General features: G+C 39.6%; 2 protein-coding genes across 2 annotated transcripts in view; one reads left to right on the forward strand and one right to left on the reverse strand.

Moving 5' to 3' along the window:
- LOC115157508 (ras-responsive element-binding protein 1-like) overlaps positions 1–19,810 on the reverse strand; it is a 29,599-nt gene extending 9,789 nt beyond the window's left edge. Inside the window, exons 1-2 of the mRNA XM_029705825.1 lie at positions 19,732–19,810; positions 11,117–11,235 (exon numbers count right to left, since the gene is read on the reverse strand). Coding sequence (XP_029561685.1) covers positions 11,117–11,235; positions 19,732–19,775 — 163 coding nt within the window. The 5' untranslated portion in view covers positions 19,776–19,810. The remainder of the gene's footprint in view (positions 1–11,116; positions 11,236–19,731) is intronic.
- On the forward strand, positions 278–20,388 carry uck2b (uridine-cytidine kinase 2b). Its single transcript, XM_029705827.1, has 8 exons — positions 278–420; positions 14,563–14,628; positions 14,864–14,957; positions 16,923–17,019; positions 17,540–17,682; positions 17,873–17,970; positions 18,075–18,123; positions 18,746–20,388. The coding sequence occupies exons 1-8, from the start codon at positions 316–318 to the stop codon at positions 18,883–18,885; spliced, it is 792 nt and encodes a 263-aa protein (XP_029561687.1). The 5' UTR covers positions 278–315; the 3' UTR covers positions 18,886–20,388.
- The last annotated feature ends 676 nt before the right edge of the window (positions 20,389–21,064 follow it).

Below are 21,064 nucleotides of genomic sequence, written 5' to 3' on the forward strand. Positions count from 1 at the left end.
CCAACTCTGATAAGGGTTAGGGTAAGGGTTAAGGTTAGGTTTTAGTGTAGGGCTGTTCCAAGGATTCTGTATAGCACTAACCATTTATGAATAGCAAACATGCAATCGATTGATATAAATAATACAGCTTTATGAATCAATTGACATAGAAATCACATTATGTGCAAGACCAGGACATTTGAAAAATTCCTTAATACAAAATAAATAAATAATAATAAATAAAAGTTATACATTTAGTGAAGGAAATGATGGGAGGAGCTCAGCGGGACAGTGTATTCTTCCCAGCTGCGTTGTTGTAGGCACGTTATTGCAAGCATGGCCGGGGACACTGAAACACATCTGAGTGACTATGCCGAAAATAACAACGTTATCCGACAACCATTCCTTATCGGTGTGTCCGGAGGCACTGCCAGTGGCAAGGTTAGCACCTTACATATATTGTCTATTGTTGTATGTTTTTTTGTTTTGTTTTTGCAACTGATGGAATGTGTTTCAAGTCGCTCGTAAACTCGCCGACCGCGTGGCTCATGTCAAACTGTTGGTTTGAATGACATCAACCCCTTGCCAATCTTGAGTAATCAGCATTTATTAATGAGTTGGCTAATTGATTGTAACTTTTGTGGTTTCCTTAATCCTTTGGCATCATATTTCCCTTTCCCACAGGATGCCTAATTCCACCACACACAATGGAAACAGTGTGGTAACTACAACAAAAAAATCTTGACTGCGTCCTGTACTATTAAAAAACGAATTGGCAATACATTTAGTTAATTATAGTTGGCTATCAAATCAACCAACAGTTTCTAGTTAGTAAATTAGCTAAATTGTAATCGTTATATTTTATCCCCGGTACTACATGCTAACGTTATGTTAGTAACTAGACTGGCTAGACGGCTAACGTTAGCTAGCTACTTTTTGTTGTTGTTGTTGCACACACAGCTATAGAGAGCCTACCCACATCGGCTATGGAGACTAACGTTAGCTTGTTATCTATCGCGCCATACAGCCAGCTAAATCATTCTTTTGTTTAAAGTTATTTGATTAGCTAGCTAGTCCCGCGGGTTAGCCGAATAAGACCACGGTTCCTACCTTTTTCTGAATGTCAAAGTGACGAACTATTCGACACAATGTGGCTATTATCCACTGTTGGACTTATTTATTGACGGGGGACACGACTACTGGCTATTTCAGTTGAATCGATTATTGACGCGTAGCTACCTAGCTAATATTAGCTACATAACAATAACAGACGTGGGCTCAAGCGGGAAACGGGCGTCAGTTCCAACTAATAAAAAATATGTTTTATTTTATTGTATTCCAGTATACTTTTGCAGGAAGAAAAGCAGGCTCGGTATATATCTTCCTAATATAATTATTATTGCACATATGCTTTACGCACACTGAACTGAATTCTTCATCTAATGAACATAATTTCCCTGTACAAGTCCATTAAGTGACAAGTCCATTTCCCTGTACAAGTCTTATAAGACCTGTAAGGTATTACATAAAAAACGATGGCATATACAGTACCAGTCAAAAGTTGACTCACCTACTCATTCCAGGGTTTTTCTTAATTTGTACTCTTTTATACATTGTAGAATAATCGTGAAGACATCAACTGAAATAACACATGGAATCATGTAGTAACCAAAAGTGTTAAACAAATCAAAATATATTTTATTTGAGTTTCGTCAAAGTAGCCAACCTTTGCCTTGACTGCTTTGCACATTCTTGGCATTCTCTCAACCAGCTTCATGAGGTAGTCACCTGGAATGCATTTCAATTAACAGGTAGTCCTTGATAAAAGTTGATTTCCTCATTGCGCTTTCCTTATTGTGTTTGAGCCAATCAGTTGTGTTGTGACAAGGTGGTAGTGGTGGTATACAGAAGATGGCCCTATTTGGTAAAAGACCAAGTTCATATTATGGAAAGAACAGCTCAAATAAGCAAAGAGAAATGACAGTCCATCATTACTTTAAGACATGAAGGTCAGTCAATCTGGGAAATGTCAAGAACCTTAAGTTTCTTCATGTGCAGTCCAAAAACCCATCACACGCTATGATGAAACTGGCTCTCATGAGGACCGCCACAGGAAAGGAAGACCCAGAGTTACCTCTGCTGCAGAGGATAAGTTCATTAGCGTTAACTGCACCTCAGATTGCAGCCCAAATAAATGCTTAGGAGTTCAAGTAAGGCACATCTCAACATCAATTGTTCAGAGGAGACTGAATCAGGCCTTGATGGTCAAATTGCTGCAAAGAAACCACTACTAAAGGACACCAAGAAGAGACTGGCTTGGGCCAAAAAACACAAGTAATGGACATTAGACTGGTGGAAATCTGTCCTTTGGTCTGAGTCCAAATTTGAGACAGCCGTGTCTTTTTGAGACGCTGACTAGGTGAACGGATGATCTCCGCATTTGTGGTTCCCACCGTGAAGGATGGAGGAGGAGGTGTGATGGTGTGCTTTGCTGGTAACACTGTTGGTGACTTATTTAGAATTCAGGGCATACTTAACCAGCATGGCTACCACAGCATTCTGCAGCGATACACCATCCCCTCTGATTTGCGCTTAGTGGTACATCATTTGTTTTTCAATTGAGATTGTTTGAGATGAGTTGGATTGCAGAGTGAAGGAAAAGCAGCCAACAAGTGCTCAGCATATGTGGGAACTCCTTCAAGACTGTTGGAAAAGCATTCCTCAAAGCTGGTTAAGAGAATGCCAAGAGTGTGCAAAGCTGTCATCAAGGCAAAGGGTGGCTACTTTGAAATATCTAAACTCAAAAATATATTTAGTTTGCTTAACACTTTTGGTTACTACATGATTCTGTATGTGTTATTTCATAGTTTTGATGTCTTCACTATTATTCTACAATGTGTGAAAATAAAGAAAACCCCTTGAATGAGTAGGTGTCAACTTTTGACTGGTACTGTACCTTCACCGTACCTGGAATTCCATTGAACAGAATTATACAGTTGTACATTTGTCATTAAATAATTGTCACTAACAAAATAACGTTCTCTAACCATCTTTGAAAAATTAAGATGTATTATTTTTTAACTCAAAAACCTATGAGGGGAGAAATTATGTTTTATATACAATTAACCAGGATAGTAATGCTTGCTTATGGAAATTGGCTAATTTAAGGGAAGTTTAATTTAGTGAAGTTAAATTTTAGGAAAAATTCAATGACTCCAACCTTACGTTTTTTCAAAAACAAGATTTGGAATAATATTACAAATCCTATCCTTAAATTGATTTAATTGTTGATCCATCTAGTCTTAAATAATGTTGGATATACCAAAATCAAGCACATTTAAACATCCTTGATTTATAAAAAATAAAATAAAAAGTATTCCTTCAAACAAAATGGAAGCTGTCTGTGTTTTTAATTGTTTTTTGGGGGAACATCCAATGCCATTGCAGAATATATTAATCTTGATAATCCTTCAGTTTTTGACAGCAATATAAAGACAGCGAGGCATAATATTCTCTTCACTTTCTCAGCGATGGGATTAAATGAGACAAACATGGATTTTTCAGATGTGGGGATAGAAACTAGTCTGGTAACCAATCTTTTTTAGCTAATATTCATTCCACTCCTATCTTTGGCAAATGAAAGGAGTGGAATGTTAGCTAACAATACTTGTGCCCAGGCTACAAAGAAATGTATTTTGTTAGCTAGATTATTAGTTTTTATAGTACAGGACGCAGTCAAGATTTTTATGTAGTTACCACACTATGTAGTTAATAGCTTTGTGATTTGATAATGACGTGTTAAAACTGAGTTTAGTATGGCCTGTAGTTTTCCACTATTTGTTCGTACTTGTTGGTTTGAGACCACAATTAAATACCAGTTTTGATACCAACAGTAGTTTGGAAAGCAAATTAATAGTTTGCTTCGTATATCACAAGGCATATGTAATAAGCTTGTGAAATGAACTAAAGTTAAAATTCTTAATAGAACTCGATGGAAGCTTCCACACAATATCCTTTCCCCGGCCCCTTCCTTACTCTCCTCTGTTCCTATTGTTCGGTTGACCCAGACGTTAAGTTAACTTTTGGCATAGGGCCACTGTTTGGCTCCTTGAAAATCCCCGTACATGGTGTTGGGTGTGACTGAGGTGGGGTGGTTTGGGATTGCTGGCCCATTGCGTTATGAGGAAGTAATGAGCGAACAGTGATAACCTGCAGTATGGTATATCAAACATAGGGTAATGTGACATAATGTTTGTTACACCATGGTTTCAGTGCACTTACAAATGTGGCTCTGGGTTGAATGGTATCCAGGCTTTTGCATGCTTGTATTTGCTAACTGAGATTACTTACTGTCTGTAATATTTACTGTACACGCACCCTGCTGTAGTGTTATGTCTTGTCAAATCATAGTCTGTATATAGAAGCCACATCATGTTTGACAGGATCTTAGATGAGCAGCTTTAGGTTAGTCTGTGTGTTGCAGTGCTGAACAACACGGTCTCCGGAGTGGGCGTCCGATTTCATTGTGACACTTTTTTTTTCACGGACACAAAAGCACCATAGTCTGTGGCAGGTCAGGAGAATGCCCCGTCAGCACTGGCAGCCTGGTAGATGGGAGATCCTGGCATTTGAGTGTGTCGGTGAGGATAGATGGCCTGGGCACTGGGAAGGGCACTTGGGTACAGGTTGGTACTTCCATAGTGCTCCCTGTTTTGCTGGGGTACTGGGTACAGTATGTTGTGCTGGGTACAGTATGTTGTGCTGGGTACAGTATGTTGTGCTGGGTACAGTATGTTGTGCTGGGTACAGTATGTTGTGCTGGGTACAGTATGTTTTGCTGGGGTACTTGGTACTAGAGGTCGACCGATTTAATCGGAATGGCCGATTTAATTAGGGCCGATTGAAAGTTTTCATAACAATCGGTATTTTTGGACACCGATTTGCCGAAATTATTAATTTTCTTTCTGTTTATAATTTTTAATTTTCTTAACTTTTTAATCTTTTTTTGTACATTTTTTTTGTATTTTTTTTTACACCTTTAATTAACTAGGCAAGTCAGTTAAGAACACATTCTTATTTTCAATGACGACCTAGGAACGGTGGGTTAACTGCCTTGTTCAGGGGCAGAACGACAGATTTTTACCTTGTCAGCTTGGGGATCCAATCTTGCAACCTTACGGTTAACTAGTCCAACGCTCTAACCACCTGCTTTACATTGCACTCCATGAGGAGCCTGCCTGTTACGCGAATGCAGTAAGAAGCCAAGGTAAGTTGCTAGCTAGCATTAAACCTATCTTATAAAAAACAATCAATCATAATCACTAGTTAACTACACAAGGTTGATGATATTGCTAGTTTATCTAGCCTGTCCTGCATTGCATATAATCAATGCGGTGCGCATTTGCGAAAAAGGACTGTCATTGCTCCAACGTGTACCTAAACATCAATGTCTTTCTTAAAATCAATACACAAGTATATATTTTTAAACCTGCATATTTAGCTAAAAGAAATCCAGGTTAGCAGGCAATATTAACCAGGTGAAATTGTGTCACTTCTCTTGTGTTCATTGCACGCAGAGTCAGGGTATATGCAACAGTTTAGGCCGCCTGGCTCGTTGCGAACTAATTTGCCAGATTTTACGTAATTATGACATAACTGTTATGTATGGTACGACGTGCTGTACGTCATACTATACGTTGTTATGGTTTACGACAGTGTGCTGCTTTACGGATGAATGGGTTGTCAGGATGAGTGGCACATGTCATTAAATGACAGAGTGATGTACAATGTGAAACCGTGCAGACGTGTGTTCTTCTACAGCTAGGCTAGATATAACAATAACATTGAAGGTTGTGCAATGTAACAGGAATATTTAGACTTAGGGATGCTACCCGTTAGATAAAATACGTAACGGTTCCGTATTTCACTGAAAGGAAAAACGTTTTGTTTTCGAGATGATAGTTTCCGGATTCGACCATATTAATGACCTAAGGCTCGTATTTCTGTGTGTTTATTATAATTAAGTCTATGATTTGATAGAGCAGTCTGACTGAGCGGTGGTAGGCACCAGCAGGCTCGTAAGCATTCATTCAAACAGCACTTTTGTGCGTTTTGCCAGCAGCTCTTCGCAATGCTTCAAGCATTGCGTTGTTTATGACTTCAAGCCTATCAACTCCTAAGATTAGGCTGGTGTAACCGATGTGAAATGGCTAGCTAGTTAGCGGGGTGTGCGCTAATAGCGTTTCAAACGTCACTCGCTCTGAGACTTGGAGTAGTTGTTCCCCTTGCTCTGCATGGGTAATGCTGCTTCGAGGGTGGCTGTTGTCGATGTGTTCCTGGTTCGAGCCCAGGTAGGAGCGAGGAGAGGGACGGAAGCTATACTGTTACACTGGCAATACTAAAGTGCCTATAACAACATCCAATAGTCAAAGGTATATGAAATACAAATCGTATAGAGACAAATAGTCCTATAATTCTTATAACTACAACCTAAAACTTCTTACTTGGGAATATTGAAGACTCAATGTTAAAAGGAACCACCAGCTTTCATATGTTCTCATGTTCTGAGCAAGGAACTTAAACGTTAGCTTTCTTACATGGCACATATTGCACTTTTACTTTCTTCTCCAACACTTTGTTTTTGCATTATTTAAACCAAATTGAAGATGTTTCATTATTTATTTGAGGCTAAATTGATTTTATTGATGTATTAAAATAAGCGTTCATTCAGTATTGTTCTAATTGTCATTATTACAAATACATATTTTTTTTTAATCGGCACAGGCTTTTTTTTGGGGTCCTCCAATAATCGGTATCGGCATCGGCGTTGAAAAATCATAATCGGTCAACCTCTACTGGGTACAGTATGTTTTGCTGGGGTACTGTGTGGGGCTGTGATGGGCATGAAATTGGCAGACAATGATTGCCAAGCAAATAACTGCGGTCTCACGGTAATTGACCGTTAATTAACAAACACATTTAGCATCTCCTGGCTTCCACACACAGCCTACAAGCCACTGATGCAGACCTGAGGAACATCGACAGTCTAATAAAGCCATTTTAATATAGCCTACACTATCACAATCAATCCATGTATTTTAGAAACAAGAAATTAAGAAAATGTAGTCTATTTCAGAATAACAGAATAGCATACTCTGAGTGAGTTAGTTGCTTAGAATTCTGTGGCATTCTTTTTTTAGTATGAAGAATACAATTGAACATAGCTGAATGAAATGGAAAGGATATTTATTCCAAACGAGTGCGCACATGCGGCTATTCTGTTTTGAGCGGTTAACAAAGAAACAGGTCCTCCTATATGCTTAGTTTAGCTGTTTACGCTATTTTAGTTCTACAAACGTTGGGCTACAGTGGGGGGGAAAAAAGTATTTGAACCCCTGCTGATTTTGTACGTTTGCCCACTGACAAAGAAAGGATCAGTCTATAATATTAATGATAGGTTTATTTGAACAGTGAGAGACAGAATAACAACAAAAATATCCAGAAAAACGCATGTCAGAAATGTTATAAATTGATTTGCATTTTAATGAGGGAAATAAGTATTTGACCCCCTCTCAATCAGAAAGATTTCTGGCTCCCAGGTGTCTTTTATACAGGTAAAGAGCTGAGATTAGGAGCACTCTTAAAGGGAGTGCTCCTAACTGCAGCTTGTTACCTGTAAAAAAGACACCTGTTCACAGAAGCAATCGATCAATCAGATTCCAAACTCTCCACCATGGCCAAGACCAAAGAGCTCTCCAAGGATGTCAGGGACAAGATTGTAGACCTACACAAGGCTGGAATGGGCTACAATACCATCGCCAAGCAGCTTGGTGAGAAGGTGGCAACGTTTGGTGCGATTATTCGCAAATAGAAGAAACACAAAAGAACTGTCAATATCCCTCGGCCTGGGGCTCCATGCAAGATCTCACCTCGTGGAGTTGCAATGATCATGAGAACGGTGAGGAATCAGCCCAGAACTACACGGGAGGATCTTGTCAATGATCTCAAGGCAGCTGGGACCATAGTCACCAAGAAAACAATTGGTAACACACTATGCCGTGAAGGACTGAAATCCTGCAGCGCCCGCAAGGTCCCCCTGCTCAAGAATACATATACATGCCCGTCTGAAGTTTGCCAATGAACATCTGAATGATTCAGAGGACAACTGGTGAAAGTGTTGTAGTCAGATGAGACCAAAATGGAGCTCTTTGGCATCAACTTAACTCGCCGTGTTTGGAGGAGGAGGAATGCTGCCTATGACCCCAAGAACACCATCTCCACCGTCAAACATGGAGGTGGAAACATTATGCTTTGGGGTGTTTTTCTGCTAAGGGGACAGGACAACTTCACCACATCAAAGGGACGATGGACGGGGCCATGTACCGTCAAATCTTGGGTGAGAACCTCCTTCCCTCAGCCAGGGCATTGAAAATGGGTCATGGATGGGTATTCCAGCATGACAATGACCCAAAACACACGGCCAAGGCAACATTACATTTACATTACATTTTAGTCATTTAGCAGACGCTCTTATCCAGAGCGACTTACAGTAGCGAATTCATACATTTCATACAGTTTCATACATATCATACTTTTTTTTTTTTTTTTTTTTCTGTGCTGCCCCCCCGTGGGAATCGAACCCACAACCCTGGTGTTGCAAACACCATGCTCTACCAACTGAGCTACAGGGAAGGCAGGGAAGGCAACAAAGGAGTGGCTCAAGAAGAAGCACATTAAGGTCCTGGAGTGGCCTAGCCAGTCTCCAGACCTTAATCCCATAGAAAATATGTGGAGGGAGTTGAAGGTTCGAGTTGCCAAACGTCAGCCTCGAAACCTTAATGACTTGGAGAAGATCTGCAAAGAGGAGTGGGACAAAATCCCTCCTGAGATGTGTGCAAACCTGGTGGCCAACTACAAGAAACATCTGACCTCTGTGATTGCCACCAAGGGTTTTGCCACCAAGTACTAAGTCATGTTTTGCAGAGGGGCCAAATACTTATTTCCCTCATTAAAATGCAAATCATTTTATAACATTTTTGACATGCGTTTTTCTGCATTTTTTTGTTGTTCTGTCTCTCACTGTTCAAATAACCCTACTATTAAAATTATAGACTGATCATTTGGGCAAACGTACAAAATCAGCAGGGGATGAAATACTTTTTTCCCCCACTGTATATGTTTTGATTTTTAATACATTCTAAGGCTGCATGATACAACTCCAATGATGATTTGAAAAAAGTGGCATGGAAGGCATGAGCTTTGTTTTTTGCGCAGGCTGTACACACACTTCATCAGCACCTAATTCACAATTTGACAAGCACTTGATAATGCCTTGAATTTCCAGGCGGAGTCCCCTTTGTGGCCATAATGCCCCCTAAAAAAATCCATGCATTTTGAGGCCAGCGACCGTTGTGCTCTTGTGCTGAATATAACGAATTTTAATTCCCTTCTCCCGGGTATGTGCTACGAAGCACAATACCCGTCACATGATGGGGTCCTTCTCATAGGCTACAAGTGAAGACTAACACATCGGATGTTGGAAGAACTGTCCACATTTACTTGTGAAAAGCTGTCATCAAGGCAAAGGGGTGGCTACTTTGAAGACTCTAAATTATAAAATATATTTTTTGTTTAACACTCTTTTGGTTACTACATGATTCCGTATGTGTTATTTCATAGTTTTGATGTCTTCACTATTATTCTACAATGTAGAGAACAGTAAAAATAAAGAGAAACCCTGGAATGAGGAGATGTCCAAACTTTTGACTGGTACTGTAGTTTGCAATAGAAGTTGCTTTTTAGGTGTCACTTTCATTTAGGTTTGGATAGAATTTTGATTAACCACTTGACAATCATTTTAAGATTTGAAGACGTTATTGTAAATTAAATTAACCTGTTCCATGAAAATGTGCATATGAAAACTAACTGCCACGCAGATCAGTAGAAATTATCAGATAAATAGGCATTTCACATGAGAAAGGTCGCCGACTCCTCCTCGTGTAGCCTATTACCGGCAACTTCAAGAGAGAAACAGACCTGCCAACATGCACGCATTTTGCATACCAACTACGCAATTCTCTGTCCATGTACGCAGGTATGAGATCCGAGTTAAAAGTATTCTATTAAATACATTTTAATAAAAAATAAATCCAACATCTCGATTCTCGAGCTGCAATACACAAACATGTACAGAGTTTGTGTCAACGGACATGGAGATTAATACGTCATTATTGGACGTAGCTACCCCGTGTCTGCCCCTCCTGCTTGTTGTGATGCTGAGTTTGTCAGCTGTACATAAACACATGGACAAATCCCTTTTCGACTCTGTTGTGGAAAGATAAACCCTAATTGTTTCAAGCTAACGTTAGTGAACATAAGATGGACATTCAGTGGGCTCTAAAGTGACAGCAGTTCACTCGCATTTGCTAGTGAAAGAAATTAAATGCAAATACAAAAAATAACAACCTTTTTGAGCACAGATCAGGCCTGGAGAGAAATTGGCACAAGTAAAAGGGGGGGGGCAGCCTGGTCAACTCCCACCTTTCAGCTGTGATGCTGGGGATATTGCTCATATTCCACAGCAATGCAGACTGCGAATGAATATTCAGTCTCGTTTCCAAGAAATAACCCAGTACAGTGCCTCCCTCAGTACAGACATGGTGAGTGCCTTCATTACCAAGAAGGTATCAATGATTACCAGAGGAACTGTTTGCCACAGAGAAGTCTACCCGGATGCCCTGCTGCGTAAGGTTAAATCTGCTAGCTACCAGGCAAATCTGTCTATGATTTCCTGAACATTTTGAAGGTCTCCAGAAGAGTTGTTCTCACCCCCTGTTTCCTAACATAGCTTTTTTTATTGATAACAAGTTTCTTCGATACTGATGCTCTGCTTCAGATATTTATTATCATATCAGTAAAAAAAAAAAAATTGTGGATTAGACATTTGTACATTTTGTACCTAAACAAATAACTCCTGTTTAAAAAATTTTAAAAACTCAAAGAATAAAGGCTCTTTTTGTTCTTTCTATTTAGATCTTGTTAGTGACTTTTACCATATGTGTAAATGGAATGCTGTCAAAGTATTCCAAACTTTTATAGACTTGATTGATGGCAATTATAGAATTGTACCAAGACTCACAAACGCCGCGCACGAGTGTCAGGGGAAAGAACCCCAATTCGGCGTGTGCTATGCGGGCGAGTTGAATCTTCAATGTTCTGCATTGGACAGGGTTGGCAGGTCTGGAGTAATGGCAGAATCTGAAAGCCAGCAGGAGAAGGAGGAGATTATCTACATCTCTGGCTACATCTCTTGTCTTATGTCATTAGACAAGTTCAATGCATATAGTTGATTTTATTAAAATGCATAGGGAGTGTCTATATAGAAAAGTTTTTTAAATTGACCAGTCGATTAGTCGAAAGAACAGACTTTCTGATGACCAAGATTTTGTTGTCGGACAGCCTAATATTTTTGCCTACTTTTACTTCACTACATTCCTGAAGAAAATAATGTACTTTTTACCCAATACATTTTTTCCTGACACCCAAAAGTACTTGTTACATTTTGACAGGAAAATGGTCAAATTTACGCACTTATAAAGAGAACATCCCTACTGCCTCTGATCTGGCGGACTCACTAAACACAAATGCTTCATTTGTAAATTATGTCTGAGTGTTGGTGTGCCCCTGGTTTGCTTAATATAAGGAATTTGAAAGGATTTTTACTTTTGATATTTAAGTATATTTTAGAAATTGCATTTACTTTTGATACTTAAGTGTATTTTAAACCAAATACTTAGACTTTTACTCAAGTAGTATTTTACCGGGTGACTTTCACTTAACTTGAGGCGTTTTCTATTAAGGTTTCTTTACCTTTTACTGAAGTATTAAAATTGGGTGCTTTTTCCACCACTGCTCAAATGTGACTGCAAATGCGATTATGAATGTTATGCTTTATTATAAAGTTGTATTTTTTGGGGATGAAAATTATTTCTGAAACTTAACTCACACACCGCCTGTGTCTGCAAGTTATGCTCTACACCGGTTATAAAGTGGATTAATATGCTTCATTCTAAGAAGTTATTTGGCCACTTAGTTGTGATAAAAAAAAAAAACATATAGGCCTATGGGCTATGCTACATGAGGTGTGCAACTATGATTTGAAAACTTTGCACCAAAAAAAAAAAAAGAGGCATGCACTGTTTCTTGCCTTACTGCACAGAAACTGGGCGTCATTCACAAGTGATGGATTAATATTGTCACCCATCAGGCTTAATTTAATCTTGTCTTTACATATTCTAAATAATGTGACATTTGATTTAGAATGGACAATTATCATTCACCTGTCGTGAAGCAGGGGGGGGAAAAATACATCTATGCACGTAAATAGCGAATGGAGGATGCTTTTCCCGTGGTTAATTTTCATGCCAGCTAGGTAGGCTATATCCCAGTTGTGCAGAGAACCAATGTGCTTAATATTAGGGAAGTTGAGAAATAAATATAGTAGCCTAGCCTATAGAAAGCTGATGGGATCCTATTTAATGAGGCTATCAAACCTGTTCTCACACAATTGCACAGCCTATAGAAATGTTGTGCAACATGAGCTCGTGGGCTCTCATGAAGTGTTTTTTGATTTAGATGTTCCATTACATTTGCATTAATGTCAGAGTGATTAGAGGGACAATAGAGTGCTGTGTACCAGGCAGTTAGCAAGTTTGGTAGGTTTCTAATGACCATCAGCAGCATCAGAGCTTGGAGAAGACTAAACGGTCACCTGAAATTTGACTGCAGTCATGACTCGTGACCGTCAGTGTGGCAGTAATATGGTCACCGTAACAGCCCTAGTACTAGTTACTGTAACTAGCACACTGTAGAACACACTGTGCAGTACACAGAACATACTGTAACTAGTACACCATACAGTATGTTCTACTCTGTACTGTACAGTAACTAGCACACTGTAGAACATACTGTCTTCTACTGGTGTACGAGGTACAGCGTGTTCTACTGGTGTACGAGGTACAGCGTGTTCTACTGGTGTACGAGGTACAGCCGCAATGTTTGTTCATCAAATTGTGTATTTTATTAAAAATGAAGTAAATAGCCCACATTCGCTTAAAATGTATTTAAGGGCCTCCCAAGTGGTGCAGCGGTCTAAGGCACTGCATTGCAGTGCTTGAAGCGTCACTACAGACCCGGGTTCAATCCCAGGCTGTGTCACAACAGGGAGTCCCATAGGGTGGCACACAATAGGCTTAGGGGAGGGTTTAGCCGGGGAGGCTTTACTTGGCTGATCGCGCTCTAGCGACTCCTTGTGGTGACCTGGGCGCCTGCAGGCTGATTTTGGTCGTCAATTGAATGGTGTTTCCTGACACATTGTGCAGCTGGCTTCCGGGTTAAGACGGTGGGTGTTAAGATGTGCATCATGTTTCGGAGGATGCATGACTCGACCTTCGCTTCTCCTGAGCCCGTTGGGGAGTTGCAGCGATGAAACAAGATCACAATTGGATATTACGAAATTGGGGAGAAGGGGGTAAAAAAAAAAAGTGTTTAAAGGTCTCCTTTTTTTCAGGTTTTTGCTCAATCACACTTTTCAAATAGAAAAACAACAATTGGATGTAAGTCCACAACGATGCTTAAAACCCTTTCCTCCAGTCAAATGACCAAATGTTATGAATATTTTTTTATAATGAATAACTATTACTTATTTATTTTTTTATCCGGTGTTTGTCATGGTTTTATATTTTTAGTTTTCTCTCTGTGTGTGTGAAATGAAGAGTTGAAATGTATTTAATTTTTTTAACCCATAACCGTGTGTGTGAGGTGTATACTCTCGTTTCAAAATAGATTTGTTTACGACTACCATTTCCTATCGTCATTGAATGTTTTCATAATTTATCTGCAGATTATTGTCAAAGGCGAAATGAGTGGCTCTCACCGATGCGATCCGGTAGGCTACAGACGAGTCACTCACTTTAGCATCACTGTTTGGCAAGCCCCGACGTCTAGGAAGTCCTTTGGTTTACTTGCCCCGACGTCTAGGAAGTCCTTTGGTTTACTTGCCCCGACGTCTAGGAAGTCCTTTGGTTTACTTGCCCCGATGTCTAGGAAGTCCTTTGGTTTACTTGCCCCGACGCGATACCATGGACATGTAACTACGTTGTATGATTTTATTAATGTCAAAGGCATATAGAAGATCGACTTTAGTCAGTCAGTTCGACACTTACTATTCAGTTGTCAATCAACGCACAGTAAATAGCCTACTATGCACCACAATTCTGTGGCTGGCTTTGTGAAACACGAGAGAGAAAATGAATGAATGTGTCAGAAAACAATGAAGCTAAGTCGTGGATTTACTGCTTGTGTTATATGGGATGTGCAAATTCACCAGCATCATGCTCTCTTCCAACTGTGTAAAGAAATGTGACTGCAGCCAGAGATCTGTATATAATGACGATGTTCATGTCTCCGCCCTAACGATGGGAGTCGTTGTCCCAAAGGCGGGAAGGCAGGCGACCAAGCTTAGGTCCACAATAAACCCATCGAAACATCGTTTGTTCTACAACGTGTTCTTCTGTGTCTCTGCAGTCGTCGGTGTGTGAGAAGATCATGGAGCTTTTGGGCCAGAACGAAATCGACCACCACCAGCGACAGGTAGATTCCATTCTCTCCCCACAGTCCTGGTTTTTCTGTACTGTAGCTCACAGCCACAGCACTCAGGGTTTAGCTTCCACTGTGCAGCCCTGACCGATCTGCATCATTATTTTTTCCAGGTAGCCAACCTCTCTCCAGTCTATCCCTGTTCTGTTTTTTTCTATACACCAGTATTATACAACCCGAGATGGTTAGCTTCCTCAGTGTAGTGCTGACTTATGTCGTTGTTTTCCAGGTAGCCATCCTCAGCCAGGACAGTTTCTACAGAGAGCTGACTCCAGAACAGAAGGCAAAAGCACTTAAGGGCCAGTTCAACTTCGATCACCCAGGTATGGGGTTGGGTCCACATAGGACTGGTGGGGGCTGCTAGCTACATAGGACTGGTGGGGCCCACGCTAGCGACGCGTAGGACCGGGAGCTGTGGCTGGCTGGGGCTTGGAAGGGTCTGCTTTGCTGTGTGTAGATAAATCAGAATGTCTGACTTTGAATGTAGTTCAACTAGGGCTGACCCCATTTAGTCGACTGATCGATTGTTTGGTCGATAGGCTGTTGGTTCACCAAGATTATACTTTTATTTTTTTGTCGAGCAGTCGCAAAATATATTTAATTTATGGCACACGAGACACCTATCTGATTTGCGCCTGTCTCATTGCACTAATTCATTGTTCATGCCGCAGGGATGGTACAGTCCAGGAAGGGGAGCGTAGTGGCTGATGCACAATGCACAGCACTTCAGAAAAAGCAATCTCGTGCCAATTTGTGCTATTTCATTGTTTCATAATTTAATTGTGTGAATTGTTTGCCATTTGATTGTTAGTCTATCAATTCCCCATTGCATATATCACCAATAGTACATAAATGTTAACCATAATTTCTAATCTACAGTGTTTGGCTACGGTAATTTCTGCTAATGCATAGAATTTTTTGTATTATTAGTTGTTTACCGTTTTCATTGTTGGAGTGGACACATTGTTTGCAGAGTGCACAACCAATGCTCCACTTGTGAGAAACCAGTTTTGGTTTATTTAATTCCATTTGAGTTTGGTCAATTTATTAATTGTCTTTTGTTTGGAGCACTCCTGTCAATGTTGAGTAAGGACGTGTACCTGATTACACATAGAAGTAGGCCTAGGCAACCTGGCCTGTGCGCAATTGTATAAATGTCACCATTTGGGGATCTGATTTAATATTTCCTATTGGCTTAACTCCCCACCACTAATGAACTATGGAGCTTCTCAAAGTATTTTTTCCAGCAAGTAAAAGCCTGTTTGTAAATTCAATGAGTGATAATAGTTCCTCAATGTATTTGAAAAATCTTTCCAGTTCTCTCCCTTTCTAGTGAAAATGTCATAAAATAGGCCAACCTGATTACTTCTTATCCCTTGCACGAATGGTCTACAGGGCCGGACCCAGTTGATAGTTGCTACAATGTTTCACCTTTTTTAATTATATTTCAAACAACTCAATTTATCACATGACCCATGGCCACATTTCATATAAAATTTCAGAGGCATTCACGTTTTTTTACCATCGCATACCTGATCCATTTTTGGCCTCTGGCCATCCATCCCTCATACACTCAGCCCATCTTCCTGCTATAATCCTAGTCAGCAGAGCCTCTCTCGGCTACTGCAAGGCAGGGGGGTGTCTCAATCTCTACTTTCTCCCAAAGTGTTAATTTCCTCTCACTGATTTAAGAGAAATGCCTGGCATAAAAAATGTCTAGCCCATGTCTCCACCAATACTTTTAGATTTGTGTGAAGTGTCAGGAGATATTATTGGGGGAGACGCAGGGTCTGAGAGACAGACCTTAACAGCTGTGACCCAGTAGACTCCACAGAGATTCCTCAATTACACTAGTCTAGTGTGTTTTATTTTATCTTTTATTTAACTAGGCAAGTCAGTTAAGAACAAGTTCTTATTTTCAATGACGGCCTAGGAACAGTTCTGCCCCTGAACTGCCTTGTTCAGCGGCAGTTCAACAAGAGATTTTGTACCTTGTCAGCTCGGGGATTCGATCTTGCAACCTTTCGGTTACTAGTCCAACGCTCTAACCACTAGGCTACGCTGCCGCGTTTGATAGCGTGTGTTCACGTGTGGATTTAGTGGAGGCCACTGTCGGCAGATGGGGACATAGAGGTCCATGTATGGTCAGTTATTTTACCAATGGAATAGAAGTGAGAAACCTATTTTAATGATTATTTTCTCTTGCTTTCTCGTAAGCCTTTTCTGTCTCTTGTTGTTTTACTTGTGAATCTCATGGAATTTCTTTCTCTAAAACTGTCATTCTTCAGATGCTTTTGACAATGAGCTGGTCATGAAGACTCTTTGGCAGATCATGCAGGGGAAGACCGTACAGATCCCTGTGTACGACTTTTTCACCCATTCCAGGTGAGCTCCTCGTTGTTGCAGTGTCCACACACCGGGGGGGGGGGTGTACTACAAAGCAGGATCAAGCTAACTCGCCTAAATATCTTATCTTTAATTGGACATGGTCTAATCTGACTCAACAACCAAAATCACATATCCAAAATGTAGCTTTCTTAATGAAGCAGGAAATCAATAGTTATATATCAGGGTTAGCTGGCTGCTGCTTGATGGTATACCCCTCTACTCGTGTTTTGTATTCTAACAATAACTGTACATGTTTCTAACCCAAGTATTCTTATTTGTCAAGTTCAGGTAGTACCTACTGAGAACAGCCATGTAGAGCAGGTTCCTGCGGTTTGTTTTAATATAGCATTGTTGGGTATTCAAAATCACATGCTTGTCTCTAACAGGATGTTTTCTTAGGAAATATCAATACAAACTGTTTGTACAATACCAGGCTGTTCGTTCTTATGTTGTGTCCTGTTGGGTCATGCTGATTTTTACATTTTTTTTATATTCATGGTGTCATGTTCGATTCCAGGAAGGATGAGTTTGTGACTGTGTACCCGGCTGACGTGGTGCTTTTCGAGGGCATCCTGATGTTCTACTCCCAGGAGATAAGAGACCTGTTCCAGATGAAACTGTTTGTAGACACGGATGCAGACACGCGGCTCTCACGCAGAGGTGTGTTTGCTGACTCCACTTCCTTGTGTATTTCTGGATAAGGTTAAACGTCGTACAAACTCTTGCCAGTCAGACTCGGTGTCAGTGTCTCTTCTTCACTTCTAACGCGCGTGTTCTGTGTTCCAATTCTAGTGTATATGTTCTATGTTCCAATTCTAGTGTGTGTGTTCCAAACTTTTATTTCTTCCAGTGCTAAGAGACATAGGTGAACGGGGCAGGGACCTTGAGCAGGTTCTTACTCAATACATTACATTTGTCAAACCTGCCTTTGAGGAGTTCTGTCTTCCAGTAAGTTTCCACTCTGTGTGTCCCTGTTATATTGTGTGCTAGTCAATGAAGCCAGCCATAATCTTTCCAAATACTTCCGTAGTAATTGTAATGTTTATTTCCAGACTAAGAAGTATGCTGACGTGATCATCCCTCGTGGAGCAGATAACTTGGGTAAGGAGGAACGTCCATGAGATCTGATCCTTTAATACCCCTTTGGGTTGTATGGAATCTTTTTTTGCCCCTTTTTGTCAATATAGTGAAGGGTTATGGTAAGGAAAGGTTGGCTCTTATGCAGCCGTCACGTTACATATATATTTATTTTATTTATTTTTGCTCCTTTGCACCATATTATTTAGATTTGAACTTTGAACTTTCTTCAAACTACAAATCTACCATTCCAGTGTTTTTCTTGCTATACTTTATTTACTTTGCCACCATGGCATTTTTTTGCCTTTACCTCCCTTATCTCACATCATTTGCTCACATTGTATATAGTCTTATTTTTTTCTACTGTATTATTGACTGTATGTTGTTTACTCCATGTGTAACTCTGTGTTGTTGTATGTTGTCGAACTGCTTTGCTTTATCTTGGCCAGGTCGCAATTGTAAATGAGAACTTGTTCTCAACTTGCCTACCTGGTTAAATAAAGGTGAAATAAAAAATAAATAAATAAATAAACATGACTCATGAATTTTCCCTCTGGAGTTTCCTTGTTTATACCCCTTTTGTGAATGTACAATGGTAACCCTAACTTCACTGTTAACTTCCTCTGGTCTTTTTTTCTTCCTTCAGTGGCAATAAACCTGATAGTACAGCACATCCAGGACATTCTGAACGGCGGACTGACCAAGCGGCACAACGGTTGCATGAATGGGCACAGCACGCCCGCCCGGCAACGACGGACCTCAGAGTCCAGCAGTCGCCCTCATTGACCTCCTTTGTATTGGAGGCAGTGTGTGATTTAGATCTGTACATAATTCCCAATGGCATTGCCGTATTTAACATGGAGGAAGGCTACGTCCTGATTCTCTACCCTGTTACCAGAGTGTGCACTTGCACACTTCTGGTCCTTGTAGGAGAAGTGTAGAGAATTGGGACATAGCCGAAGAGTAACTACAATGCTTTATTATTATTATTATTATTACTACTACTGTTATTACAGGTACTTTTATTGTAATTGTTGGATTTGGTTCAAGTGGGGAGAGAGAACCTCCGGTTTTTGCAATGAGATCATGTGTTAAGAATTACCCCCTTTTTTTGTTTTCATCCGTTTATTTCAAATTTGTATTTCATATCGTTTGCTTTTTGACAGCTTGAATAAAATGGGGGAACTGGTGTTGTCCAATGAGAATTAAACCCTAAAATCACAGGCTGGGATCCAATTCCTCATTGAGAAGAATTTTGGACCTTTGAAAATGGGGTTGAAACTAGACTGAAAGTTGAAATGAAAACTCAGGATTGCTCTTGTTATTCTTTCTCGTTGACAATCTTGAAATAGGTTTTTCCTACCCTTTTTTTTTTGTCGGTCTTATCGTGTTTTTCCTAGTCTGTATGTTCCATTCCCTAGTTGAGTTGTCTTTTGCCTGACACTTACCCTCCACCATTTTCTAAGCTACAGAACCTCCACAAGAGGAAAGTTCCAAATTCCATGACATTCAGAAATTCTAATTTCCACACAGAATAGGAAGGTTGAAGTAAGTAAAGAAGTAGTAACAAAGGTTGAATATTCTCAAACAAGGGTTCTCCTTGTTATCATGGAAGCCCAATTTTGGTGTTACCTGACAATGGTGGTATAGTTAGCTTGGGCTGACTCGTCCTGCATGATATCTTGTGTATTTCCTGGTGGTGGAAGCCAAATCCAATCTCGTCGTCAACACAGTAAAGTGTTATGAGTGCTATAACAAAATAGAAATTGTCAAGTTAATTGATTAAACTTGCACAAGATCTTCAACTATTTGCATAAAATACTTTTCCCTAATTAATCTTGAAGCAGAATTAATTTAACATTTTGAAGAAATATACCTATTAGAGTTTAATTTTCACTAATCATTTAGTATTTGTTATTTCCTAATATTTTCCTAATGCTGTTTTCTCAGGTTGACAGAGAACCATTGAAGTGCAGAGATGTTATTAGTCAAACTGATGGAAGGGTCACATAACAGCAATATTTTTCTGACAAGACTTGAAAACATGAAACCAGCACAATGCCTTTTCGCTGCTGAATTTAACCACAATACACATCCTATTATTTCCAATTAGTCAATTTCTGTAAAATGGCTTTCATATGCCAAGTGCTGTATTTAGTAAGCATACAGTTGCTGAATTGTGACTTCATTTTTACCATATAATTTTGTGGAGTCTGGATGTTGGATTGATGTAGAAACGTTGGATGATTGAAACAATAAAAGCACATTGCAAAATGGTCGATTAAAAAACTGGAGGCTGTTTGTGACTTATTCATACAACAGCTGATTTTTTAAAAAAAGTATTAACATAAACACCAGTATACATACAAGAAGTATACAAATAGACAATGATAACATGTGCTAGGGGGTACAACAAATTACAGATTATACAAAGACCTTAAAAGAAACACACATTGATTGTTTTAACAGCTTTCTTATTAGAATAACGTAGACTGGTCTTAATGTACTGCTTGAATTCCTTATAGAAAAGTTTTTTATTAGTGAATTTACATTTATGAATATGAAATTTTGCCATTAGCACAATTCGATTTGAGGTTAAATTGTTTTCCTTATGGTTAAGGAAACCGAGCAGCACATTCTCCCATAAAAACAAAAGTCATCAAGAATATTAACAATTATAAAACTATGAATATCTTTCCATATTTGTTTTGTACATGTAGACAATGCGAAACTGTTTCTGGATGCTCAACACAAGAAGTACAGTCAATGTTAATGTCTTTTTGGAGTTTCTTCAGGTAGTGATTCGCGGGGTAATACTTCTGCATCATTCTGAAAGAGACATCTTTGACCTTGTTAACAAGCAGGTATTTGTGTGGTAATAACCAGACTCTTTTTCCAACAGATATTAGTGACCAATGTATCGCAATAAATTGTGACATAAGGAATGGATACAATATCCCATTGA

Source organism: Salmo trutta, chromosome 21, assembly GCF_901001165.1.
Source record: "Salmo trutta chromosome 21, fSalTru1.1, whole genome shotgun sequence".
NCBI lineage: Eukaryota > Metazoa > Chordata > Actinopteri > Salmoniformes > Salmonidae > Salmo > Salmo trutta.

Coding starts and splice junctions, on each gene's coding strand:
- uck2b (XM_029705827.1), top strand. CDS start 316: ATGGCCGGGGACACTGAAACACATCTGAGTGACTATGCCGAAAATAAC. Junction 14,629..14,863: donor TCGACCACCACCAGCGACAG/GTAGATTCCATT, acceptor GTTGTTTTCCAG/GTAGCCATCCTCAGCCAGGA. Junction 17,971..18,074: donor TTGAGGAGTTCTGTCTTCCA/GTAAGTTTCCAC, acceptor GTTTATTTCCAG/ACTAAGAAGTATGCTGACGT.